Source organism: Carettochelys insculpta, chromosome 10, assembly GCF_033958435.1.
Source record: "Carettochelys insculpta isolate YL-2023 chromosome 10, ASM3395843v1, whole genome shotgun sequence".
Taxonomy (NCBI): Eukaryota; Metazoa; Chordata; order Testudines; family Carettochelyidae; genus Carettochelys; species Carettochelys insculpta.
In genome coordinates, this window is record NC_134146.1 from 1104597 (window position 1) to 1127398 (window position 22802).

Consider the following 22802-nt stretch of genomic DNA (forward strand, 5'->3'; position numbering starts at 1 on the left):
GGCGACGTTTGTAGTGCAGAACGCCAGGTTACACATGCGCAGCATGCAGAACTGGCTGGCGAGTGTATACAAACCGGCAGTACACACCGTTCACAGGGTGGTGTCGCCCACAGCCGGGGTGCGCAAATCCCTGCAATGGTGGGTAAACCCCAGGAACTTGCTAACAGGGGTACCCTTCCACCAGCCGCAAATATCGGTTTTTTTCACTACAGATGCCTCCCTCATAGGGTGGGGAGTGCACATGGGCGAAGAGGTGACTCAAGGACTGTGGTCACCCACGGAACAGTCACTACACATCAACGTACTGGAGCTCAGAGCAGTGTTCAACGCCTGCAAACACTTTCGAGACCACATACAAGGCAAAGTCGTCGGGATCAGTACAGACAATACCTCCACCATGTTTTATATAAACAGGCAAGGAGGAGCTCGATTCCGTGCCTTATGCGCGGAAGCAATCCGCTTATGGAACTGGTGCATCGCCCACGATATAATCTTGAAAGCCTCATACTTGCCGGGTGCGCACAACGTGAAGGCAGACCAGCTGAGCAGGTGTTTTGCGCTCACACACGAGTGGCAGATCCGTCCCGATCTGCTACGGTCGATTTTCCACGCATGGGGTTTTCCCCAAATAGATCTGTTTGCCACTCAGCACAACAAGCAGTGCCCACGATTCTGCTCCAGGGCAGGACTGGGATGGGGGTCCCTGGGGGACGCGTTCGCGATCCCGTGGGGGGGCCCCCTGCTTTATGCGTTTCCTCCCACAGTGCTGATCCACAAAGTTTTGCAAAAAGCCAGGAGGGAAAGGGCCCGGATGATCCTGATAGTCCCAACGTGGGATCGCCAACAATGGTTCCCCCTACTCCTGCGCATGTTGGACCGTCCACCGATGCCTCTTCCGGTGGCGCCGTATCTGCTCACGCAAGCCCAGGGGTCCATAGTGCATCCACACCCCCACAGCCTGCGACTGCAAGCGTGGTTAATCCATGGCTCAGCTCCCTAGAGAGCACATGCACAGTGGCAGTACAACATGTCCTAGAAAGTAGCAGGAGGACTTCCACTAGGAAGACCTACAAACAAAAATGGACTCGCTTCACGGCTTGGTGTTCTACCAAGCAGCTGGCCCCCCTTTCGGTGCCTATACCTACAATTCTAGAGTATTTACTGGACCTCAAGAGAGGAGGACTCTCGCTATCCTCGTTAAAGGTCCACCTTGCCGCCATCTCGGCGTTCAGACATGAGGAGGAAGGGCACACGGTGTTCGCCCACCCTATGGTTACCAGGTTCCTCAAAGGGTTGATAAACCTCTACCCCCCTCGGAAACCGATTCCACCTTCATGGAACTTGGACCTGGTGCTTACCACACTGATGGGACCACCGTTCGAGCCCTTGGCCACGGCTCCCCTCCGCCTCCTTACAATTAAGACGACCTTTCTTCTCGCAATTATGTCAGCTCGTAGGGTGAGCGAGCTCGCGGCAGTCATGGCAACGCCACCCTGCACTGTTTTTTCCAAGGAGGCGGTAACCATACGGCTGCATCCAGCCTTTGTCCCCAAAGTTTCTTCCGAGTTTCACATCAACGAACCTATTGTTCTACCCTCGCTTTATCCAAAACCTCATAACTCCAACGAAGAGGCGCGCCTACACCTCCTGGACGTGAGGAGGGCGCTAGCCTTCTACGTAGACAGGACCAAGTCCTTCCGGAAAACGGATAGACTCCTAGTCTCCCTCGCTCCCAAATCAAAAGGAGAGGGTCTCTCCTCGCAGAGAATCTCAAAGCACATTGTATCCTGCATAAAAATGTGCTACGAGCTCAGAAAGACTCCTTTATCGGCCACTCCCAGGGCTCATTCCACCAGGGCGGTGGCGGCATCAACAGCCTTTTTCAAGGGCGTTGCGTTAAAAGACATTTGCAGAGTGGTGACCTGGTCATCCTACGACACCTTCGCCAAACATTACGCCCTTCACAGGGTATTCCAAGAGGATACCCGTCTCTCTGCAGCGGTCCTCTCGGGGGCAAGCTGCACATAATCCGATTACCCACCTCCTATCTTGGGTTACTGCTGGGTAGCCACCTATTGTGGAGCACCCACGGGGACACTCGAAGAAGAAAGAGAAGTTACTCACCGTAGTAACGGTGGTTCTTCGAGATGTGTCCCCGTGGGTGCTCCACTTCCCGCCCATCCTCCCCGCTTCGGATCTCTGTTAGCGTTTTGCAGGGGCACCCGAGGCGGTTGGTCGAGGAACTGGCGGGGACCGGATCGCGCACATGGCCAGGAACGCGCAAGGGAGCGGCGCGCGCCGGCGCATGCGCGGTCCGGCAGAAACTGCTTGGAAGATCCGATCTGCGGCGCCGGGCAAGCCCGTCACCTATTGTGGAGCACCCACGGGGACACATCTCGAAGAACCACCGTTACTACGGTGAGTAACTTCTCTTTCACCATCCAATCTATTTGTAAATAGCAATGAAATAATAAACTTCCACTGTATATTTCTTACCCATGGCCCTTTGCCAGAAGAGCTGTCTGTTACAAGCTGGCTGCAAAATGCTTATTTTTTTTCCCCACCCCACATGAAAAACTGATACCAATTAAAGTTTTGTTCTGTCAGTTTTCTGCACTCGATGACAATCTGAACCTTGGCAATGTTTTGATTTTGGAAGTCTCTCAATGAAACTCCCAGTATTTGGCCAATGGAAATTGTTTTGTAATAGATGAAAAGCCATTTTCAGTCCAGTGTCTTTCAGAAGCAATATTATGACCAGCTCTCATCTTGAAGCAGCTCTCACCTCTCAAGAGTTGCATCCCACCCCCCTACACAGTCCTGCCTGTAGACTGCACTCCCAGAGCCATCAAAGTAGGTAAGTTAACTATGCTGACCTTTCTCCTTTTCTACACAGGAGAGACCCGAGAATTGCATTATGTTCCCCATTGTTAATATTTGCACGCCCACACCCCAAAGGAAAAAAAGTAATACAATTACCAGACCTGAATCTTCGTTATGTGGATGAAGCACAGCACAATGGGACAAGGAAATTCCAAACTTCCTCACTTCCTATTTTCTTTCTTAACCCTGAGCCCCGCCCCCCCCACCAAAAAGACTGAAAATCTCAATCCAAGCCTACTTTTTCTTTTTTTAAAAGCCTCATTAGAATGTACAAAGCCAGTAAAGGACTTGGATGGACAACTGAAATTAATTGAAATTACATACAAATCCCCTAGGTAACTTTGAAAATCTAACAGCATGTTCACATACCCGCCCCAGGGTTTTCTTCACTTGTAATTTCTTTTAAATTTTTGTTTTTAAACCAAATATTTATGATTACTCATATGTAAAAATTTGCTTAGTTTTTTTAGGGATGCAGTTTAAAGATGATACATACTATTCAATGACACACATGAAAATGTATTATTCAAAGCTAATATGCTTCTGGCAGAATCTGTAACCATCTTTGAACCCAAGTGATTTGGCAGACAGGGCTTGAAACTTTACAGAAGAGTGTAACCTCTTTGAGTCTGAACATTGTGGTTTACAGATGGCTAGCACAGCTCTACACAAGCCCTTGGTGAACTTTTTACAATCATTCCATAATCTGACAATGTGATAACTGTTCAAATAAAATTGGTAAGGCATGAACAGCTATTCAAAACAGCTAGCTTTACCAAAATTAGGCCTGTGCCATAAAGCGCACCGGGAATTCTTGAATAAAATTCATTTGCCGTTTTTAGGCAAAGTTATCGCTTCCCCTCTCATTAAAAGGTGAGCTACAATTTTTTCAACCCCTTATTTTGAGAAACCTCATCTGATCCCTCTTCCCCCTACCAAAACCGCAGTAGTTTCACTATCTTACCAACTGCCTCACACGTACTGAAGCTGATATTTTACATCCAAATTTATCTCAATCACACAAAGTCCTACGGATATTCTAATATATATCAGTTACGTCAAAGGCTGAACTGTGAAACTTAGGTCACTGAAATGCTGCCGAAATTAGTCCCTGGTTATTTAAAGCTTGTCACATTTTCTTTATTGTGTGACTGTCAGCGTGAGATACTGCGTTCTGCATTTAACACTTCAGAAGGTGTGGCTCTTACCTCCAGAGCGCCCTCCATACTGTAGTGGGAGGAGACTCGTTCTAGCCTGACCGAAACCCACTGAGGTCAATGGAATGGCTCCTAATAATTCAAATCAGATCCTCTATGGGCTTTATCCTGCTGGCTACTCAGGTCCCTCCACTCTCACTGAAATAAAGAGGGGGTGTAGGGCATCTGTCAGCAACTTGAAGGCCAAGCCCGCTCCCCCAGCAGTTCTGTGTCCTGCAGTAGAAGGTGCTCTCTAACCTTTAATCTGCGTTGCATTAGCTGGGACGGAGAGCTCTGTCTTGTCACACCCGGTACTGCTGCTGCTGCTGCTGCTGTCCCGTTTTGTTTTTGTTTTGTAATGATTTGATCCATTTAGGTCATACGAGAGATTAGAAAGCTGGATCTGCCAGCACTCCTGGTTTGAGAAACCTCGTCTTTAATCACTGGCACAGCAGCGGCATTTACGGCCCACACAGCAATAAGGTCCAAAGCCGCAGGCGTAAAAATAAAGGCTTTTTATTTGTTTTGTTTTTTGTTTCTTAACATATGGCGTCACAGAAGCATCTGCATAACATTCCCAACAGCAGGAGCAGCTCACCTGCCTCCCCCTCCTGGGCTCAGGTGTGAATGCGGGTCACCAAGACAGGAGAGTGCGTTTGTCCTCAGGCTCCAGCTCCGCTTTCTGTGCGGGAAACCCTGCCCTCCTGCTGTTAAGGTGTCACCTTTTTGTAGGTAATGTGAAGGTGCTGAGTCATTGGCTGCGTAGTGGTTGCCATGGAGACCGTCTGTTCTAGTTTCCCATCAGAATTGAGCCTAAATGTTCTGGTAATCTGAGCGGGAAATAAAACACACACAATCCTTGATTTTGTTCTGGTTAGTCTTTTTGTTTTTTCAGTGAAGTGACCCAGGGTTAGAATAAGGTTGGCTCTTATTTCCTTAGTTCAAAGTTACAGGACCAGCCCTTGTCATGTCCAACAGTCCTTAGGATTCTGCTAGTGGAAATCTCTTGAAATCCTCTCTTCCCTAGGCCCCCCAGTCAGGTGGTTTAGTACAGGAGCACCTGCAGAAACTGGGAATAATCACACTATCCCCACCAACAAAGCAGAGAGCACCTTTCTCCTCTACAAGAGAGCAGCAGTGTCACGGCAGTGTCTGCGACCGTATTGCCTAGCTGGGTCCTACACTGAAAAGAGTGCAGTTGGAGTGAAGGCCTGAAGCACAGATGACAAAATGTAATAATGCAGATGGAAAATATGAAAACATGCCTGTCATCAAAAGGAAACAAATAATAAACAGCGCATGGCAGAGGTTACACACTGCCCAAAAGCATCTCTGGCTGCAGAAAAGCAGCAGCCACTAAGGCTCTGGCCACTCTCATTTCCAGTTTGCTATTTAAAACTATAATTTCAAGCGCCTCTGAGAGCAAATGCTTGCATAAAGCCAAGCCAAATTCCATCTCTGGTGATCATTAGCAGCAAACCCCAAGACACGCTGTAAGAAGTGGACCTGAATTCTGCCACAGCCAACAGTGGCAGACTGGAAATTACAAAGCAGCTTCATTTAAATGAAAACATTAGGCCTGTAATTAAGACAGTTAATGATACAATCAATACAGCTGTCCCCTAGGTCAGCAGCTTTGACATGACATTCAGAGGCTGACAGCTTTCAGTGTGACTAACTGCCTGAAGAAATGATCAGAGGAAGCTGGAAATTTGGGCAGCTGAGGGGGGGAAGCAGTTTATCTCAGCTCCACCAAGAGACTTAAATCAAAAGCCTACATTCCTTGGAGGAGCTTTGGGATTAAACACATTATCTTCTGCTCAAATGAGATGGACACAGCAGTGTCACCCAACCTCACTTGTAGTGGTGCCACTGGTGTAATATGAGCTAAACCACAGTGGTGCAGACCGTTTACATGGGTATTTGGCATTGCTGTAGCTGCACTGCCACAACTATCCCTAATATTCACAGGCTTAGATCAGAGCTTTAACCCATCGAGTTTAACAGGGCAGCTTACATTTCTCAAAGCTGTTGTGTCAGACTGAAAGCAGACGCAGACAGATGCACTGAATTGGTTTACATCTCCAAGGTACTGGAGGAGCTTCCTTCAAGTCAGTGAGCTACACCAGCATAAAAGTGGAGAATCAGGCCCCATCGTTTTGAAAACTTGGATTGTGGAGCCCAATTCTGCAGTAAGAGGTGGAATACACAGAGCTGAAACTATGGATTATCGGGAGCCTTGCCCAGAAGTGATCATATGAGCACAAATAAGTGCACAGCACTGCCCTAAGTGATCAGTGTTGCCTGAATGTATTGGCATAAATTCCACATGCTCAGCAGTTTAGCCCTATGACTTATTTCAGTGCAGATTTTTTGCACGCCATCCGCAAGATTTGTTTATGTTCCTTGGTCCCGTTTGCTCCCCACGGCAAACACAGCCCCAGAGATTAGCGGAAATGAAGTCTCCGGGATAGAGGGAGCTTAGCCCGACAGCATTCAACGGAACCAGTTGGCAGAGTTAAATTTAAACATTCATTAAATCTGACACATTCAACTGGAAGGAAGAACTAAAAATGCAAAGGACAGCGTTATAGTTAAAAACTTTCCCAATGGATCCACAATTTTGGAGTATACTGTACAAAATACTTCCCAAGATTTGCATCAAACCTGTCTTGCTTTTAAAAACAAACAGCTGAATAAACATTTATCCTTCATCTAATGGCTTTATTTACATTATCATTGCAGAGTGCTTCGGCACCGGAGCCACCAAATAGAACAGGAACATTTGTTATGACGTAGGTGTTGGTGGGCCTCCAGAGTCAGGGCTGTGTTGAGATCCGTCGTTAAGGCAAGATTTAATCCTGCTATTTCTCTCCTTAAGGGTTTAAAAATGGCTCCCATTTTAGTGCAATCACTTGCATCACTTTGCTGAAGACAGTGGATAATTTTTAGAGTTATATTTATTCAGGCTCTTTAGCAGTGGAAAGAATTTTAAACAAGGCCTGTTACAAATCTGCCATTTGGCTCTGCCAGTTGCACCATTTTTGTCTCTGTCTACCCAAAGCACAGTCCTTGGAAGCACCAAACTCCACCCACGAGCAGTATCAAAACACTCTGGGCATTTGCCACTTTTCAAAAGCTTCTCTTTAACACAAACCGTAATTGCCATCACTTAACACAGCCTTACATGACTCTACCAAGAAAAGCTCACACCCCTCAGAGAATGGAAGCAGCCAACACTAGAACCATAGGTTCCATGGTTCTGACAACGTAATTCCCTCCTGCCCTAATCCCTAGGACTAAAAGGGGGCCATAGAGGCTGTGGATTTGATTGTGGGGTGTTTGTAAGAACGACAGTACAAAGAGTACGTTCTCACAGACATAGAGCTTTTCACTGGGCTCCAAAGGCAGCTGTTCCCATCAACAGACTCCTAGTTTGACTGACTTGAGGAAGTCTGTTGGCTTCAGCAAGCGGCTGAGTCTTAACAAATGATAGGGATAATAGGTGTGGAGTACATACAACATGCATGTTAAACACAGGGGCCAAGGAAGCTGTGCTGGGCTTTAGGGCTTCTTGCTCCCCATGATTCAGAGCTATGGGCAGGGGGAAGAAATAAAGAAACAAGGAAAGAGGAATGAGGCATTCACAGAACCACTGCCATATATTTAATGCCTGCTCACATGCATCTCCTGACAATGCCATTGTTTTAAAATAAGGACATGCACAGAACTAACGTTCCTGCCCACAACCTTCGTCCCTAGCACACTCACCCATACATGTGTGCGTGGGCACACAGGTAACACACAGAGTGCAGACACACAACAAACCCACTTTCAGTTCCATCAGACAACCAATCATAATGTGCACCTCCAGTTCCTGACCATCACTCACAAGCTGGGCTCCAACCTCCGCCCCTTTAATCTATAGCTAATCCCTTAGACTTTTCACCATTACATGCCTGTCGGTACATCTCTGTGAAGCTGGGCTTTATCTTGTGCATTTTAGTGCGTGCGCCAGGAAGTCATTCTATGTTACACTGAAAATGTTTGTTATGGGGCTGCTTGGGCATTTTGATGTCTGGCTGGGATGGCCTATGCACTGAGGATGGATGTGAAGGCTGGTTTAAGCAGTGATTATCTTAGTTTTTATTGCCTGAGCAACTGTACCAACACAATTGTATTTCCTCATTGTAAATCAGTGACATGTTGGTGAGGGAAGATGATGTAACACAGGTTGTACAGGCTGGGCATCACACTGCTTCACCATTAATAACAATCTGTACTTTTCACTGAAAAACTTCAGTGCCCTTTAATAAGGGCAGGGAGTATTACAGGTTGCATCTCCCTGGTCTGGCATGGTTGGGACCTAATGGGTCCTGAACAAGAGAATTTGCTGCACCATGGGAGATCCAGGGCTTCTGCTGCCAGGAAGCCCTGTGCTCCCAGGAGGCTGCCATGGGGCTCTGGCCCCAGGCCCACACTGCCACATGACAGCCATGGGGCTCTGGCCCCAGGCTCCCAGAGGCTGCCCAAGGGCTCCAGTCCCAGCCCTGCACTGCCATGGGGCTCTGGCTCTGAGCTTGAGCTCCTGAGAGCAGCCATGGGGTCTGGCTGGGCTGTTGGACACCAGCCTCACGGATGCTGGTCCTGGCCCCAGCCCTACGACTCTCTGGTCCTGGAACCTCTCTGCACTGGCTGAACCATGGATGTTGCCAGACGAGAGAGTCCCAGATTTGAAAGGTGCAACCTTTACCTCCAATTTATGGAAGCTGAGGTACAGAAAGGCTTTATGACTTGCAAAGTTCATCAGTCAGATTAGTGGACACAAGGACTGACCACCCGTTTGATACTGCTGGCACAGAGCTGCATCCTGTGCTGAATCAATTATGTAGCTGCACCTGATAATTTATTTTCTGTTCTAATATCAAACACACTGGGTGTTTGCCATCTGTACCTGTCAGACCATGAGAGATGTACTTCTCTGAAATGGCAGTGGCTGATCTCAATGATTTCTAGAAAAAAGGTAAGTGATTTAGCTCAGAAAATACAAACGAACTGCGACATTTCCTGACAGCCTTACAAGAGCTTATGTCCCAATGGGTCTTTGTACACATACAGTACCTTGTGGAATTGCACAATGAAAGACTGCACTGCACTACACTGCAAGCAACAGCATAAGCTGTGAGACCCTTACTTTAAAATTTCTTGACATTTGTGTTTACACTCAAACTTCCTTTTACATTAACAATATTTTTGAAAGTGGCTATTTTATGTCAGCGTGTATGACATATTTTAAAGGTGTCAGGAAATCACCACTGTATTATGCATGGGAACGGCCATGGTGGGTCAGACCAAAGGTGCCCATAGCCCAGAATCTTGTCTTCCAATAGTGGCTCATGCTGCATGGCTCAGATGGAACGCAAAGTTGCTAATTGTCATAAATGCATTGTAGGGCTCTCTCTCTCTCTCTCTTTTTTAAACTTCAAATGTTGGAATCGTTTTATTACCCAAAAACTCAACTTTTTCTTCTTAGTAAGTTTCTTGCACTCAGGGTGTAGTGAGAAGCCTGAGAATATGAACTGTATATACTGCAGCATTAGAAAACACATAAAAAGAATACAAAAAGGTCCAATTTTCAAATCTTACGATTTCTAAGTCACTCTCACAATTTTAGGCCCTGACTCAGAATTTTTGAATGCTTGGAGTTGTCAAGTTTAATCATCCACAAACTATTCTGATCCTATGTTAAAATCCTAAAATATTAGAGGGGATCTTCAACTGATAAGAGAATTAACTGAATGACCTAATCCTTTAGGTCTTTGCCAGCTCTGATTTCTATGGTTCCACAATTTCAAACAATGTAGAGTAGAGAGCTTCTGCATTTGCAGGATATGCTATTACCTGGTATTAGTGCTTTGTGTGCTAGAAAGGTCTCCTTAGGGACCTGAGTGCTCACAGTTATGCCTTAAAATTGCTGGCCTGTGGTGAGCTGCACTGATCAGAAGGAATTGCCAGGGGCACTGCCCCTTATGGTGTACTAGTCTCCCGAAGTTCCCAGGTGTGTGGCCATTGCTGTGTACACTCTCCTCTGTCACCGTCCTTTGCAGATGCTAGCGAAAGTAAGCCACTGCAGGTGTGGCTGGCTCCTGCATGAGAGGCACATGAAGGGAAGCTCTCTGTGCCCACTCCCTTGAGTGCAGGGCCAGATGCTATCTGGCTCCAAGACAGAGGCAGGAAAGGCTAATTTCAAGAGAGTTAAGATCAGTTTTAAAAACTTAGGGGAGATGTAGAATCTCACGTGCAGTGAGGAATGGAATTCTAAACTTCACACTGCAGGGGTCTGCCTGGCTTTGTTCTCCTTCAGGGGACCAAGGGCCTGAGATCAAAGGATTAGACCATGCACAAAGGGGAAAAAGCTGGTGAAAGCAAAATGAAAAGTTACTGCCAATCTCGTATTACACTGGGAGAAAATTAAAAGGCTCTATGATTTTCAGATGGATAAATGTCCTAGTGAATTTCAGAAAACTCCAGTAGAACTTGATAGAACCTAGAGTTCACGGAGTACAGACCCATCTACAACCACTGTGGCTTCGCTGCCACTATGAACACTACCATGGCTACACTGTCATTGAGTTTATGAACAAGAGAGCATACCCCTCCCTCACAGTGTAGAGACAGTAACAGAGGTAGCCATGTTAGATCTGAAGAAATGGGTCTGTCCCATGAAAGCTCATTACCTAACAAATTATTTTGTTAGTCTTTAAAATGCCACATGCCTGCTGTTTCAGTGCAGACACAGCTGAGATAGCTGTTCTCTGAATGACATAGTCTGAGGTACTGTCACCATCATCGTCAACAGATCAATTATGTCCCCACTGTTGAACTCACTGTTGAGGCTTTCTACGTTAAGCTTTCATCACTTGTCACTTGATTTGCATTTTGCTAGATACCCTGTGTCAAAAAGGGAGGTGACTCTTTTCCTTCTAAGCAGAGTGTGTGCCTATGTGAAGGAAACTGCTATATATTTGAAGAACTACTATTCCTGCCCCCACCCCTCAGTTTAAGGTCTCCCACCTTTAAAACCCCACCACATAGCTATAGTCATTTTTGCTAACAAGGACTAGACAAGATTACTATGATTGCCAGTGAACAGCACTCCCTAAAATTAGAGGCAGGTGTCGCTGTTCAGCAATACAAAGCATAGACCCTGTACAAATCAAAGGGTGCTGCCTCCACAGCAGTCCCAGTCACTACTGACCTAGGCAGCAAAACACAAGGAGCAACCACAAATGGACTCTGGATCAGTCCTACTTACATGTGTCTTTTTGCCCTTCTGCAAAGCAGTTCTATAAATTCCCATTTTCCCATCTCTCCCTAGTGCTTACCCTGTATAGAACACTGTCTCTTCTGCACAGCTGCTGCTTCTGTTCTCCATCAAATATCTTCAGGCAGAAAGAGCCCAGATCCCACAAGAACAAGGGACATTATTGCAAGGACACAGCTCTTTTAAATATTTAAGGTGGTGATTTCCCTCATTATAGTTACAATGAAAATGTGAGAGTTTTTTGCCTTTCTTGTTACCAATGGAAGGTGTTTGCTCTGCGAATTCCTCTTACTCCAAAGAGAGCAAAGTATTCTCTGATAGAGGAAAAGTTACTTTGACCCTGGTGAACTCTGCCTTAACCTAAGTTCAAAGAAGTCCTGAATCTTAGCCATATTTTGCTGTGTAACTGACCTTCTGGAAGGACCCTTGAAGGACGGACTCGGCTGACAGGAGAAGCAAGTCCAGCAGGCAGGTCTGCTTAAACATTAGAACATTTCTAGTTTTTCTTAGCAGCTTTTTTGGACACATGGTAACCCCAGAGAGTGAGTGGTTCTGAAATCTAGTGCATAAGAAAGGTTTTACAGAATTATGTTGATTAGAACGGACTACTGAGACAAGAAGGTTTCTTTCTCTTTCACGATCACAGCAGAACAGGTTGGCCACCTGGCTGGTTTTGTGGAGGAGCCAGTCTCTCTTTAGATTGACATTAAAGTCAGTTAAACCAACACTGAAGTCAACCTTTTGAAACCATCATTAATATGCTTGCAAATAAAAATGAAAGGTTCTCTATGGGTATGTATAATGTCTCTAGAAAGAGCCGTAGGCTGCAGCCCAAGAAAATATACCCTATTGAGCAAGCTGACATTCATATTACTACTGCCCTGGCAAGCCAAAACCAGTAACTGGTAACTATTTGATAGACTAACAAAAGGAGACCCTCCCATCAGAGAAGCTAAGGATGTTAATTTTCCCAGCAAGTCTGGCTGAGTGCTCTCCAGCATGGACCTTTCCAAACCACAGAAAGCTGCCATGCAGGCTTAAAAAGTGGCAGGTGAAATGGAGCAATACTTACTCCCTGTGCTAATCCAGTGTTTCTCAACCAGGGGCAAGGGCACCCTGGGGGAGTGGGGGGAAGGGGGTACGCCAAGGTCTTCCAGGGGATACATCAACTCATCTAGGGATTTGCCTAGCTTTAGAACAGGCTAGATAAAAAACACGAGTAAAGTCAGTACAATCTAACAGTTCATTCAGGCAATGACTTGTTTCTACTGCTTCATATGCCTTGTGCTGAAATGTAAGTACAATATTTACATTCCAATTCATTTATTTAAAAATAAGATGGCAGAAATTCAGCAAGTCACAGTAGTCGTCTGTGATATTTTTGCATGTTTTTGTAAGTAAGTAGGTTTTAAGTGAGGTGTAACTTGGTGGTATGCAAAACAAATCTGACTCCTGAAAAGTGTACAGTAATCTAAAAAGGCTGAATGGCACTTGTTTCTAGACTCAGACTACCTTAGGACCATGTTTCTCAACCGGTGGTACATGTACCCTTAGTGGTACATGAGAGAAGTCTGGGGGTACTTATAATTTGATTTTAAAAGGGGGTACTTTATGAAGAAAGGTTGAGAAACACTGTGCTCAATTATTCATCACATGGGCTCTGCAGTGCACTGGAAGGGCCTTTATTGTGTCTCAGCAAAAGCACTGTGACATGCAGCGCTCTGCTTTTGCTTGGGGACTTTCCTCCTGTTCAAAACTAGACAGCTTAAAAACACGTACATTCAGTACAATCCACTTTTTTTTTTGGTGTGGATATTGGACTCTTTAGGGTGGGGTCTTTTTTTTTGGATTTGCACGCTGCCTGCTGCAAGGGGGGCTCTGGCCCACAAGTAGAAGTCCCAGGCGCTACCATAATACAAAGAATGAGTAACTAGAACTGAATATTGGAAGAAATAAATACAATGAATAATTTGTTATTCCTCTCAAAATGTAGTTTTTTTTCCTTAAGCTTAGTTTGATTCCAAAGCAAGTGCAGGACCCTGATGGAGGCAAAAGCCATTTCAGAGCATGAATGCCAGGGGGTACTCACTGCGCTTCAAACTTAAGCAAACAACCCCAGAGAAAAGGACAGTGGGCACAGAGAAGAGGAGGACACATGGAGGGATGTCTCTTTTGGAGTAGTTAGCAGGTACTGTACATGGGAGGGATGAAGGCTGGTTGCCTCACATAAAAAGAGTACACGTGGCGGTGGTTTGTGGGCCCCTGTCCAACAAAAGGCATTAATTTTGTGAGGGTCATTGTCACATCCCCGAGTGCTGGGGCAGCATGTGGAGAAGCGTTAGCAACATCCCCCCTCCAATCATTGTGGTTTTGGAAGTAGTAGTGAGTGACTGGAAGGCTCCAGCCCTGCTTCCCATTGTAGGCCTACACGAACACAGCTCTGGCAATGCAGCTATGTGACAGCTGCTGCTGTAGAAGCATCTTCTACTTGAAGAAAGGGAATTTGTATTTGTGTAGGCAATCCACCTCGCCAAGAGATGGAGCTAAATCGATGGAAGAATTCTTCCAACTGCCTAGATGCATCTACAGTGAAGGCTAGATTGAACTAACTCTTGTACAGGGCATGACAGGCTCACAGCCTTCTGCAATGTAGCAAGAACCATGTAATTTTTAGATATCAACCCAATTTGGGGATGGGAAAGTGGCCCAGAAGCAGTGATTACCCCGGGATCTGTGTTATGTAAGCTACATTTCACACTGCCTTATTGCTCTTAGACCAAAGCAAGGAAGAGACTGTTGAGCTGCTTCATAAACACAACCAAGCCCAAAGAATACTACACTGTCACAATTCTAGGTGGAGGGCTTGTCTACACCGTGGTTGATCTTCTGGGCTTTGACTTAGCATGCTGAGTAGCAACAGGCTAAATCAAACCACTAGGGCACCCCAATGTTTCCTGTCAACCTCCCACAATGGGGCACACCAGAAATTTGACCTAAGCTATATCAACTCCAGCTACACAATTCTTGTAGCGGGAGTTGTGTATTTTAGGTCAAATTATTTTCTAGTGAAGACCAAGCCTCAGTAACTGAGGTTGAGTACACCAGGTTCTCTACGGCAGTGGTTCTCAAACTGTGGGTTGCAACCCTCTTTAAATGGGACCAGCATGGCTGGTTTAGACTTGTTGGCCCTGGGGTTGAAGCCTGAGCTGCACCACCCAGGGTTGCAGCCAAAATTGGGTACAGGATATGAGGATACCAGGCCTTGGTTGGGCTCAAGCTTCTGTCCCCCTGCCTGGGATCATGAAGTAATGTTTTTATTGTCAGAGTGGAGTCATAGTGCAATGGACTTCTGATGAGCACTTACTACTTGTTAGCCCCAGTGACCGAGCTGTTTACATGCAGAATAAGGGAATGATGGCTCTTTAAAGCCTTTGGCTTAGTAGTGCTGTTCTCTGGGTATAGGCATGCCAAGATTTTGTGTACATGTTTTAACAAATAGCCTTAACAAAAAGTAAAAATACTTAGAAATCAATCTCTTCCCCAGCTGCTCAGAGGAGAATATAAACAATGTTTTCCTTTTCAGCTTTAGCCCTAACTCTTCTGACAGTTCAAGAATCACTTTGCTAATTGTCAAAAATACATTCTTTAGTTTTAAAACGCAGCAAATGACTGTCTCGTCTCCTGCTTGCTGTGACACTTAGATAGAACATGTCCATTGCTGGCCCAGACTAGTTGATGCCCTATGGAAAGTCCGACAGTAATCCTCATCTGACAATTCCATTCCAGCTTTATACCAAAGATAAAGAAACAGAATCTTTGCTACTTCTGGCTTACCCAGCCACCTATTTCTCACCTGAAGTCACAGTGCAATCATTTGTGACATCACAATCAGCTACTGTGAAAAGGGTTCTGATGTCAAAGTATGCAGTGTTCAGATGAGAAATAAGTAGCTGTAGTAGGTCGACTGAGAAGGTTCCACTAACCAAAAGCAGCAGAAAAAAAAATCACGATGCATCAGCAGCACCGTTGTTAAACAGAACATTTGTCAGAGCCGAGACCGGGACAACCTTAAAACTGTGTCGTCGCTGAAGTGCTGTCTGTCTCCTTTCTAACAGTCACTACAGCAGTCCTCACCCCATGAGCAACTGACAAAGTTGGTGAGGATAGAAACATTGAAGGTTATTCACCCTACACAACTGATGCTTCCAAACTAAAACCAGCATTTGGAGGAGTAGGCAGGAATAAGATCTATGCAGCCAACCAAGAATGAACGAATGCCCTCACCAAAATGGCTGACAGATTCAGGCCTGCTGCTATGTCTGGGCTGTCTGCAAAGGTTACTGTGATAGGGCAGACTGGTGCCACTCTGGCAAGGAGAGGTTAAAAAGAAAGAGCATGTGGGCTCAACTGGTCCCACCCTACTACATGTGCAGCAAGTGTCAGTGACGGAGAGGGGAGGTCAGAGGATAAGACCTAGACCAGCAGCAAGGTTGTAGTGCTCTCCTTTTCCTGATGGGAGAGAAGCCTGGCTACTGCCCAGAGCCTGGGCTAGCTTACCAGCTGGAAGACCCTAATGGATTACCTGAAGTATTGCTGCAAACAGGCCCTGAACAGAAGGGTGGGATCTTGCCAAAGCACAGCGACATGGAAACTTGGAAGAGACAACCACTGACCAGAAGAGACCCAGGCCTGGGTGAATTGTATGAGGGCCTGCTACAGAGACAAACCTGGTCACAGTGACCCTGCAGTGCCGTCTTTCCTTTGCAGCTAGCTAGGAAACAGCAAATGCTGCACTCTAATGCAGAGCCAGTAACAGTCACCCGTCATGCCTTAATCAGCTTTCTGCAAACTGGTCGTGAGCTCTGCTTAGAACCACTCCAGTAACAAAAGCTCCAGACTGATTCGCCAGCTTCTTGAGCAGAATAGCCAAAACAATACATCGCTCACACTTTGCTTTACACTGGGCTGCCGTTTGCTCCAAGTAGAAGTCTAGGTATTTGCGATTATTTTACAACTCTGACGATCTGGGAGCCAGCTACTTGAGGAACCCACCTCTTGCCTCAGACTAGGAGTCGGCAATCCTTGGCACAGAGTCCTTCAGGATAATCCACTGACAGGCCATGTGCTGAAGGTTGCCAACTTCTGCCATAGACCCCAACATGTCGATAAGAGCCTCTCGGCTGATCTCAGCTTTCAGAGCTTGGGACTGAACTCTTGCAAGCTACGTGGAAGTCTCTCTTAGTAAAGGGCCCATACTTCTGGAATTCCTCTCTCTTGTAAGAATGGTATGAACTTCAGAGAATGAAATAAGTCACGTATTTTATTCGGCCATATGCCAATTTCCCTGCTCCCGACAATAAGGCTGCCAATATTTCAACCAGCAGTAGCAGTGATGGAGTAATTCTACCCTTTTTATTTTAAAATTTTTGTAAGAGCTCTGGTACCAAGACGATAAGAGCTCTACAAACCACTAAGAATGAAGAAATCAGATAATCAGAGGAGATGCCATCAACTCTTGAAGAAAATTTGCACTGGAGAGATAATTCATAAGAATGGCCCTACTGGGTCAGACCAAGGGTCCCTCTAGCCTAATATGTTCCAGTGGTGGCTAATGAGAGATGTTCCAAAGGGAGTGAGAAGACCAGGGCAATTACTGAGTGATCTTCTTGTCTTCCAGTCTGAGCTTCTCCTCATAGAGCTGTGTCTAGGACTTGTAGGGGCATTTCCCTTGGTCCTTTGAGCTGCAGTGAGCTGAGCTGTTCTGTAATTCTTTCCCTGTCAACTGTGGTAGAATCTGCCTCTCCCACAGTTCTCCCTGTGCACTCAGAAGGAAAGCACTGGAAAAATAAGAGTGCCCGAGTGATTCGCATGCATCCTCACTGCATAGTGGCAGGTTACTAGGCCAAGTTGAACCTGTGCTCTAACCCAACAACCCACCCCAGACCCCAGTCAGCCAGCCTGGAGCAAAAGCAGAATGTGTAGCTGGGAAGGGGGTTAGGGCCAACACCTGAGTCAGAGCGTGGGGAACTCTGCATGGAAGACAGACCCTAAATGAGCATGACAGCAAAGGGCAGAGATGGGCAATGTACCAAAGAATTATTTCCCTGGGCTGCCTGTCTTCGTTCTGTTGGCTGTTCCTTCTAATCTCCTTTAATCTGAGATGTGACGCATAGGTCAGGCTCTGGCAGACTAAGTGACGCGTGAATAGCCCCCCTCTGGTGTTCTAATACTGGGACCTTCCCTGCCAAAGAGCCACAAGGAACACTGACACCACAGCTTCCCACAACATTTGAGTTACTGCACACCTATTAGAAAAGTATGGGCAAACTTTTCCTGCTGTGCCACACTCTACAAGTCTCCGGGGAGGCTGCTTGTTAGTTTGCCGTACACAGAACACACAGGAACAGAGACAAGATAGTGCAGCAGCAGCTAAATAGGGAACTTCTAAGCAAGGGAAGCACATAATAAACATGGAAAACCAGTTTGCAGAGTGGAGCCGTCAAGACCTGTCTGTAAGCTTTCTGAAGAAATTAAAACCCTTTGGATGCTGGGAAAGGACTTCCACTTATGGAGTACCATGGGTCTCACTTACTCCACAATCACAACTGCTTTTGGAAACCCTGTTAAAACCCAGCTGTATCAACGTATGTTAATGCAGTGGTGTCCTGCAGCATAAGCAGGGCCCAGTTGTGGTAAGAATTATGCCAAAACTCTGAACTTGTCTCCAGTGAGAGCCTTCAAATACAGGTAGATTGCAAAGATCCTACAAATAGATTAATGCTTTCACTTCCTGGTGGCGTAACAGCCTAGTAACTGCTCCTTGACACGGTTTCAAGCACAGACAGGACCTTACATTCATTTTGGAGGCAGCGTTTCCCTAGAAAACAACACCGCCAAGTAACATAAAGCCTTTATCTGGAAAAGGCCCATTTGCATTAAACATATTTTACTGTCCATGGCCCCGATTTGGGCAGGAGCACCTAAGATGGCACTGATGAGCCAAGGACCATTTAGGACAGTTAGTCCGACGTTATAAACTGCAGGGAGCTAACCAGTCACATGACGCTGGGTTTTTTGACTCTTTCCTGGATGTTTCTACAGGCACTCAGTCTCTTCATTGTGCTAGTGATGTATCATGTGCAGGAGGGACAGGAAGCAGGAATATCTTCACCCCCTCTCATTTACAATCCCACAAACTCTCAAGGAAAATGTAATCCGTACTCTGGAAAGTCTGAGGAAATCCTAATGTAGGGTCAGTAGAGGCAATGCCCCTTTAAAAATGTTGGCTTTGGTTTTTAAATATAGCTCTTCACTTTGTTTGTGTGCAGGTCTCTATACATCTGGTCCAAAGCCCACTGACGTTAAGAAAGAATCCCACCAAAACACGATGGACCTGATCCAAAGCCTCTTGGAAAGTTTCACAAATAGAGGACCAGTGCTCATTCCGGGACTTCTGCAACTTCCAGCTGTCCCACGTGAAAGGTGCTTGTTTGCCCAGTTACATAAAGTGGCCCACACCAGTAGCAAAATGTATTAACTGGAAGTAAATTAAAATGTCACAGTCTTATCTGAGGAGCAGTGAGGGGAAGGGTCTACAGATGACTGGAACCCTAAAGCCCAAGCGAAGGAGAAAGAACCTGAAATGAAAAAGTTGTGGACCACAAACAAGACACTTAAATTCCTTCACAGAGTGCCAGTGCAGCTCTGCTAAACACTCTACGGAAATCTGGTGCCAAGACATCTCATTTGTGTGCCCTCACATCATAGTGGTTGTAGAAGACCAGCAATAAAAAGCCCTATTTCCAGATACACTTAGCTCCCACAGGCAGATACACTGACTATCATGCATTTTATAATGTTGAGGTCTCTTAGATAAGAGTTTAAAAACAGCCACTGTCTGCTCTGCTTGGAAATCAAAGATTTCAGAGCAGTTTTTCTCTGCCTTACTGATGTGCTGTGTATGCCACCCAGATGCCAGCTGTTGATACAGAATAGTCTGTGCTTCATTGGCACTGCATGTAATACATAAAAAGTAACTTAGCATTTCCATAGGCACCTTCTTCCAAGGATCTCAACACACATCACAAATATCAATGAGATTAAGCCTTACAGCACTCTTCCAGTAAACTTGGGCTGTTTGTTCTCTTTTTCCAAAAATACAGGGCCTGATTCTCATTCACACCAAGGCCCCTTTCACCATCAGAGCAAGTATAAAAGGGGCCTAAGGGAGTGAGAGGAAGGCCTGGCAGTGCAGGCACTAAACAGAGCCTGTGTGCCCAATTAGCCCCACCCTGTTTCACCAGCAGCCAGTGTCAGGCCTGGAAGCAGGATAAAAGGAGGGAAGCTAGCCCAGTTCAGGGCTGACGTGCAAAGAGGCAGGAGCTGGCTCTGACACCCACAGGGCCTGAGCCAGAGCTGCCTCTGGGTCAGCTGCAGGAGGACGCAGCCTCCAAACCCTCCCCCAGGCTCAAAGGGGGAGAATCTCAGAGAACCCTCCTCCTAAGGAGGGGGAAAACTAGACACTTCACCCCAAACTGAAGCTACAGCCTCTAGTGAGCAGGCTGAAGCCCTACAGCTCGGGCCCCCAGGCACCGCACTGACCTAGCCAATAGGCCACCTGCCACTAGTGGGACCTGCCTACAAGGGATCTTAAATGAGACTCAGGCCCAGGAAAGTATCCTGGAAAGACAATCAGGGATATAGCCCCTCTTCAGGAGTCATAAAAGCAATGGGAAAAAAGAAACAGCAAAGGGAATGAGAGAGGAAAAAGACTGAAGCACTTCTGTACCTGTCCCACATTTTGTGCATGGGGCTTTTTTGGTTTTGATTTTGGGGACGTTTTTCACTGCACATTCCAACTGGCAGTCTCTGTGGTGATGCTGTGTGGGGAAGGTATTCACCATGGTTAACTGAGTGGCTGTGTCAAACCCCAGGGTACTCACCTGCTCCACATGGGGCTTCTTGGCAAAGGAGATCCTAGCTATAGAGTGAGATGCTATAGACAACTCCTGTCCATTTACTTCCCCTTCCTCCACCTCCACAAGACCTGGAGCAAGAAGGGACATTATTAACATCATTACAAGCTACAAAAGACCATACTGCAGTCATACATGCAGGTCTGTAGAACCGTGCGCAGTTCTCCCTATTGACATCTGCCAGTGCAAACAGCCCAGCCAGTCAACAACTGAAACACAAACTGGCAAGCCTAGTGCTCCCTGCTTACACAATACAGTCGCCTGCCAGGACATGCTGTGCCTTTACCAGCAGTGCAATAAACAACATGGAAGTGTGGTTCAGTGGAGACCTAGCAGAATGCTCAAAGGAAGACTGCTAGGTAGGTTTAGATGCAATATGAGAAGCTGATTGAATTTTAAAATGTTTTCACTTCTAATAATTTGGGTGAGGGTCTCACCCCAGCCCTGTCCCTTAAAGCAGCCTGGGAAGGCCACTGTAATTTAGGACTATTTAAGTTACGCTGGGGCACCTGAGTGGCCCAGGATAGAGAGAAGGCACAAAGGTGGTCCCCGCATTCTGGTATGCATCCTCAAAACAGCAAACTGTGACTCATAAAAAGTGCCTCCCTACACCCACGGTGGGATCTGCAGTTCCCAGTACACCAGTGTTTCAGCTGGGTAGCTGTGACGGAGAGATGGACACCAACCAGGGAACGTAAATGTCACAGCTTACATTTCACTTTGCAGGCTGCTTGCCTTCTGGTATCTTCAAGACTCTTGACCTGTATTTGATTGTCAGTTTTATCAATCATCCTTTATCTGCTTGGAAACTGGAAGGTATTTTGGGGAGCTTCATCCTCCTCCAATTTATTGTTTTATTCAGAGAGAGGACACCCGCAAACTTCACACAGGACTGGTCTCCTGGTTTAGAGCCCTATAATGACCTTGGGAAAGCCGGGGGTGTAGTTCTTCTTCCGAAGCACTATACGAGTCACTGACAACTGGCCACCAACAACAGGTTTCACAGTGCAAGACTCATTCATACCCGATGGGGAACTGTTGCTTCCTGGTGCCAGACTATTAGTTAACAGAAGATGGTACGAAAATCACACGCAGATCCAATAATGTTCTGAAGCATGGAAGTAGGAGCCTGCTGGCCCTTCTCCCTCCCCCACAAACCACACATTTAAAGTAAAAGTGCAGACTGGCCAGGTATCGGGCCGGTACCTGTGTTTTGGGCACTGATGAAGGCCACCTTGTTAGTGTCAGGTTTGAGGCGGATGAATCCACATTCCCTGTGCATTGGCTTCCTGGTGTCTGGATGGAAAGCATTAAACCTGTTGGGAAATTAAGAGGCCAGAACTACCATAATTCTGCTATGGAACAGCAGCAAAATGCAAGTTTTCAGCCCAGCCCCACCACTGAGAGAATGATACTTTATTCAACAGTATTGTCACCAGCAGTATTTACATTATGAGTAGAGGAATACGAAAACCTTCTTCCCATGATGGACGTGCCAATACTTGGTGCAGCAGTAAATGAGCATTTCTGCACTGGAAGCTCTAAACAACTAGGAGAGAGAGAATTTTATGCCTAGCTAATATTTACAGATATACTTTGTTTTTTATGATCATGCTTAGAACTTTCCACAGCTCATCTGTTACAATGCCAGGATTGGCTGAGAGGGATCCTTGGGAACCCTGTCATTTCACTGATTGGGGGCCACCGTTACTCTACATACTCCTCCTTACTCAATTAAATATCTGATCTTATACCATATACCTTCCAGTCTGCAAGGATGGCTGGCAGCCGCCTCCTCCATGTATCAGTCTGCAGGAACCAGTGAGTCATTGCTCTTCACCACAACACAAATTATGTGTTCACATGAGTCCTACTCTGAGTCTCATGTGTAACAATAACATTGCCTTAGTGCAGCTGCACCACGGGGCCTACCTGCACGTCAGATTATGAATTAATTAGTATCAGACTAGCAGAACAGACTTTTCCTGCTTCTCTCTTATTTCCCATGGCACTGGATGACATTTCCAATCCTTTGTGTGTGCATGGGAAAGCAGGGGGAGGAGGGGACTTCCTCTGGCCTATTCTAAATTCTGGCCTTGTTTACAGGTACACCTCAGTAGTGCTCCTCCTGAGCTCTGACGCGTACACCTACCGCAAACCATCTCAGACTGTACCATTGAAACTCTCTTGTCCGGAAGGATCACGGATGTTGCTGGACCAGAGGGTCCCAGATGCCCAAAGCCAGTCTGCCTGGCAGGCAGAGTAGAGCCCCATTGGTGGCAAGGAGCCCCACTCGGCTGTGGGGTGCCTGGTCGGCAGCCCACTGGCAGTGGGAAGCCCACTGGGGAGCCTCACCAGTAGTCCTGCAGTGGAGGGGAGCTTGGCTGGGGCACCCTGTGTCAGGGAACTCTGTGACAGGGTTGG

At 46.4% G+C, this 22802-nt stretch overlaps 1 protein-coding gene across 4 annotated transcripts in view; it reads right to left on the bottom strand.

Annotated features, from left to right (window-relative positions):
- THAP4 (THAP domain containing 4) overlaps positions 1–22802 on the bottom strand; it is a 77932-nt gene that overhangs the window by 31378 nt on the left and 23752 nt on the right. The window contains exons 5-7 of one of the 4 annotated variants that reach the window (XM_075003680.1): positions 21585–21694; positions 20346–20449; positions 4399–4909 (exon numbers count right to left, since the gene is read on the bottom strand). In XM_075003680.1, coding sequence (XP_074859781.1) covers positions 4790–4909; positions 20346–20449; positions 21585–21694 — 334 coding nt within the window. In that variant the 3' untranslated portion in view covers positions 4399–4789. Of the gene's footprint in view, positions 1–4398; positions 4910–20345; positions 20450–21584; positions 21695–22802 lie in introns of those variants that run through there. The other 3 variants (XM_075003682.1, XM_075003683.1, XM_075003681.1) reach the window with 3 other exon arrangements.